Source organism: Fulmarus glacialis, unplaced genomic scaffold (assembly GCF_000690835.1).
Source record: "Fulmarus glacialis isolate BGI_N327 unplaced genomic scaffold, ASM69083v1 scaffold17403, whole genome shotgun sequence".
NCBI lineage: Eukaryota > Metazoa > Chordata > Aves > Procellariiformes > Procellariidae > Fulmarus > Fulmarus glacialis.
This window is the reverse complement of record NW_009201205.1, coordinates 49,439-53,908: the sequence shown is the minus strand read 5'-3', so window position 1 is coordinate 53,908 and position 4,470 is coordinate 49,439. Positions and strand designations below refer to the sequence as shown.

Below are 4,470 nucleotides of genomic sequence, written 5' to 3'. Positions count from 1 at the left end.
TGACATGTCATAGGCCTCTGTGTCCTGCTCGCCACCCCCTTCATCATTGTATTTGATGACATTGTCCCTCATGTCCTCGTCATCCTCGGATGTCAGGTGACTTTTGTGGTGTCGCTTCAGTGTGAGGATTAGAAGGACCAGCACTGGGAAAGGAAGAGGCGGTCAGATGGGTGCAGGGGTTTGTGCAAGCTGCGCTCCCGCGGGGGCGAGGATGACCCATGCTTGGTGGCAGGGTGCAGAGGCACAGCACCCCCCAGCACAGGGAGCCCCGCAGCCAAGACCACTGGCATGCCAGCCGGTTCCTATCAGCCAGGCTCATCAAGTAGCCGCTGTGCTGTGTCACTGGCTGGGAGAGAGGTTTGCCCAGGCTCCACTTCAGATGGGGAGCTTCCTTTCCCATGCAGCGCGACCGCTGAGACAGGAGGGACAAATGGATGAACGCACGGCTGGACAGACAAACGGATGGATTCTGCAGAAGATGAGTAGGTACAGGGGGTGCATGAATCGCAGCAGCAGCCAAGTGTTGGGAGGGTGAATGTGGAGCAGATGGCACAGAGCCTGAGCAACGAGCTGCAGATGTGTCCTGGATCATCATCCATTCATCCCATCACCTTTAAAGCACCGATGTGCACTTTATTCATTTGGGCAATTAGGCAGAAATTTGTTTGCGCTGCGTTGGAAAATGAAACCAGTGTAAAGTGCACCCTGTGGGAAAGGGTTTTCTAAACGGAGACACAGCAGGAGACAAGGTGCAGAGATGTGCCAAGGAGAGCAGACTTCACTGAACAACGCGCTGCCTTCCGCAGATGTCCGGACAGCCCTCAGGAGCCAGCTGTGAGCCAGCACCGATGCCGCAGGGCTTTCAGCAGCAGAGCCCATCAACTGTCCTATGCTAAACCTGAGGGCACTGAAACACCCCTCTCGCAGAGCTCCTTCCCACGCGCACACAATCCCACGCCTCCCCTGCACCTTCACACTGTGCCATAGCAGCCCAGCACAAGCTTCTGCCAGCGGCAGCCAGCAGCATTCTCAGGGCGCAGTCCCGACCTGGGCAATGCTCTGGTTTGCGTGCACCCCAGCTCTGCGTCCCGCCCACACTCTCAGGCACACTCTATCGCTGACCCTCCCGGCGCTCCAAGGTAAGAGCAGAACTGCGCACCCCGCACCTGCTGCCCTCGGCCACCGCGCTGGGATGCACATGCACCCCGTCTGCTGTGAGACACCTGCTGTGAGCACGGCACAGCAGCTCTCGGCTCCCGCCCAGCAAGGCGGGGAGCAAGCCAGCAGCTCTCCAGCCTTCGCCGGGCAGCAGCCTGCGCACAGGGAGCCCTGCTCTGGCTGCCCTGCTGAGCCCAGCGCACGGGAGCTGGGGCAAACATGGGAGCTTCCCCGATGGTCCCCCACTGGCAGGGACCAGGTTTCCTGTCCCCCACGCTGCAGCTACCAGCAAGGAGACAGGTGGCAGAGGAGCCTGCACCGTGCCCACAGCAACTGCCTGTGCTTGTTTGCGTGATGCTGGATGGAAAGGAGATGGGACAGGACAGGAGGAGGCCGGGGGACAGGCGGACACTCACCGACCAGAATGAGGACGCACACCAGCAGCGCGATGAGGGCACCAGGGCTCAGCGTAGCTGACACGACATAGGCTGTGCTGTTGCAGGACTGGATGGCCTTGCCCCTTTGCTGTCACAGCCGCAGATGCGGATGGTCAGAGTCCCCGTGCTGCTGAGGGCCGGGGGGCCACTGTCCACCACCAAAATGGGGAGCAAGTACACGTCCTGCTCCTGGCGATTGAAGCCCATTCTTTGCGTGTGCACCGCAGCCGTGTTGTCTGCAGGGAACAAGTAAACCCACAGCAAAGTCACTCCCATAGCACAGCCAGCAGGACTCCCTGTGAGCTCCTCCACACTCGAGATGAACACTCGGGGTGCTGGCAGGCTGCTACCGCTCACACAGCAATTGTTCATGCACCAACTCCAGCAACCACCCAAAGAGGGGATGGGGCCTCCCTCCTCTCCATCACAGTGGAGCAGGGAGCGAGCTCATGGCTCCCCTGCGCCACAGCCCCTCAGCAGCCCGAGTGCCTGCAGGTGGCCAGCTCCGCTCCAGCACGCACCCCTTCACTGGGCACCTCGGGGCCAGCCCGGTGCCTCACCTGCCAGCGTGCCCGGGGCACAGCGAATCCGAAAGAGGAGCAACAGCATGCGAGTGTCTGAGCCATGCTGACAAACAATGCAGTTGGAGCAGAGAGAGGGAAAAAAACCTTCCAGAAGACCCTCTGAGAGTGGCACAGAGCAGGAATCAGGATAAAAATCTGTTGCTGACATGGAGACCCCTTCCTGACCCGACCTGGTCCCCTCAGTCCAGAGCGGATCGGGGTCTGCAGATGGCACTGAACCTGCAAGAGCAGTTACTGCTCCCAAACCTGAGAGCCATGGGTGAAGGGTCCTGCCTCAGCCAGAGGGCCAAATACCCCTAGGATCCTTTGTAATTTCCAAAGGAGCCAGCAGAGCTCCTTCCAAGCCTCCCAGCCAAGCCAGCTGTCCTCCTCTCTGTCTGCTCAAACCCTGCTGTTTCAGGGGCTCAGCCGGCACAGCATAACCCATTATGATCCCATTAACACAGCCACTTCATGGGCCGCTCCAGGGCCCCAGCACCAGAGACGAACCCAAGCAGCAGCTGTGTACAGGCGACCTGGAGCAGGGAGGGTAGGAACAGGGACTGAAAATCAGCTCAGCTCTCTGCTCATGTGTGCTACTCACTGCCAGCCAGCAGCAGAGCGGGCAGGAAGGGATTGCATAGTATCTGAACAATTGTGGCTAGACGTCAGAAGTCACTGCCAACTGTCTGCAGTCTTTATCTAATAAAACGTAGACTGGCCCGCTCACAGCAAGGTGCTGCTGTCTACAGACTCTCTCCTCATTGCACCTGATTTATGCTGGCCAGGCCCCTTTCTGTATCAATCAGCTCTTCGATCGGAAAAGACATCTATTCTAATTCTGGCTCTTGGACTGCCTGCCACCACGGAAATTGCCGTATGGATCGGGTGCTGCATGGGAGTACACGGGGCACAGCAGGGACAGGAGGCAAGCCAAGAGCAGAGCAGAGAGGCAGGCACACATCGAGCTGTGGGACAGGGAAGATCCACTGGCCAGACGGGAAGCGGGGCAGATCCCGGAGGCACTGCGCAGCCGCTGGGGCAGAGCAGAGCACAGAGCCCATCTCCCCACTGGGTGCTCAGGGCTGGGTGCAACGCAGTTTGGGCAGAGTCTGCTGGGATCCCAGTGCTCAGCCCTTGCCCAGTTCTGCCAGTACAAATGGCAGAGGCACAGATGACCTGCCCACAGGACTGCTGCAACCAACCCCAGCAAAGGCGAGGGCAAGGCTGGTCTCTGTTTCACGGCAGTGTGGAATAGGAGGAGCTGGGACAACCCACACCCCTACGCTGACACGCAGGTGCAGATTCGAAGCCCACCCAGAGTGGAGTGCTGGAGCCGAGCATGGCTAGGTGCAGCAAGAGTGAGGAAGATGGGCTGTCTGTGCCCAGCGGGGAGGCAGCAGTGCAGGGCTTGTGCCCAGAAGAGCGCTCAGCTATCATGGTGCTAAATACCAGATTGCTGCTTCCTATCGTCAGGTTTCTGGACTCAGTCCACCACAGTTTTTTGTGCTGCCAGAATACAACCGTGTTGCTGGGGGGAGCAGAGCTTTTGGCACCCTAGCTGGGGAGAGCTGGGATTCCAGCATAAAGGAGACAGGGAGAAAGTAATCTCTTCCCGTTCACCTGAGAGCACAGGTCTGCCTTGAAGAGCTCAACGTGGGAAAGGCAAGGACAGTGGGGAGACAACCACACCAGCCAACATTTGGAGGCTGCACTGAACGCCACAAGGGTGATATTCAAAACCAGACCTTATTCATGCACACAGAACTGTGCTGCAGGTCACTAGAAAAACTCTTCCTTTGGATGCAGCATCTTTTATCCATTAAGGGAATTTTCCAGGTAACCTCACTCATACCTGCTCACTCACAGCAGCAGACTTCAGGCAGGCAACGTCCTCAAGAGCACAGAGCAGAAGACAGCAATAAAGCAAATGCTTGTACAAGTCGATACAAGTTTGCCTCAGAACAGAGATACTGCCAGCAATGTCAGCACTCCACCTGCAAGGCTGCAGCACCGAGCACCAACCCATGCTTCCCGAGTCAGACGTGATCCGAGTGCTGCAGCATCGCCAGCCCATGGAGGGGATTGCCCACAGCAGAGAGCATGATCTTTCTGCACCACACGTGTTGCCTAGCTTCTCTGTACGCGAGGCAGGGACCACCGGCCCTCCGCCTGGGTAGCCACCTGGTCCTGCAGGATGTCTGCCACCGTGGCTGAGACTCCTGGAGCAGCACGTGGCCCCAGCGCAGAGGTAACTCGGCAGAGCTGTCAAGAGGAGCAGGGGAGCACCAGCCCCCCAGGCGGCAGGGAGG

The 4,470-nt window shown here is 58.7% G+C and overlaps 1 protein-coding gene across 1 annotated transcript in view; it reads right to left on the bottom strand.

The window, feature by feature from the left end:
• The window catches only part of LOC104073923 (cadherin-22-like), a gene marked incomplete at both ends in the record, with an annotated part of 52,117 nt that overhangs the window by 271 nt on the left and 47,376 nt on the right, over positions 1 to 4,470 (bottom strand). Inside the window, 3 exon segments of the mRNA XM_009573866.1 lie at positions 5 to 143; positions 1,575 to 1,674; positions 1,677 to 1,831. Of these exon segments, the coding sequence (XP_009572161.1) occupies positions 5 to 143; positions 1,575 to 1,674; positions 1,677 to 1,831 (394 nt within the window).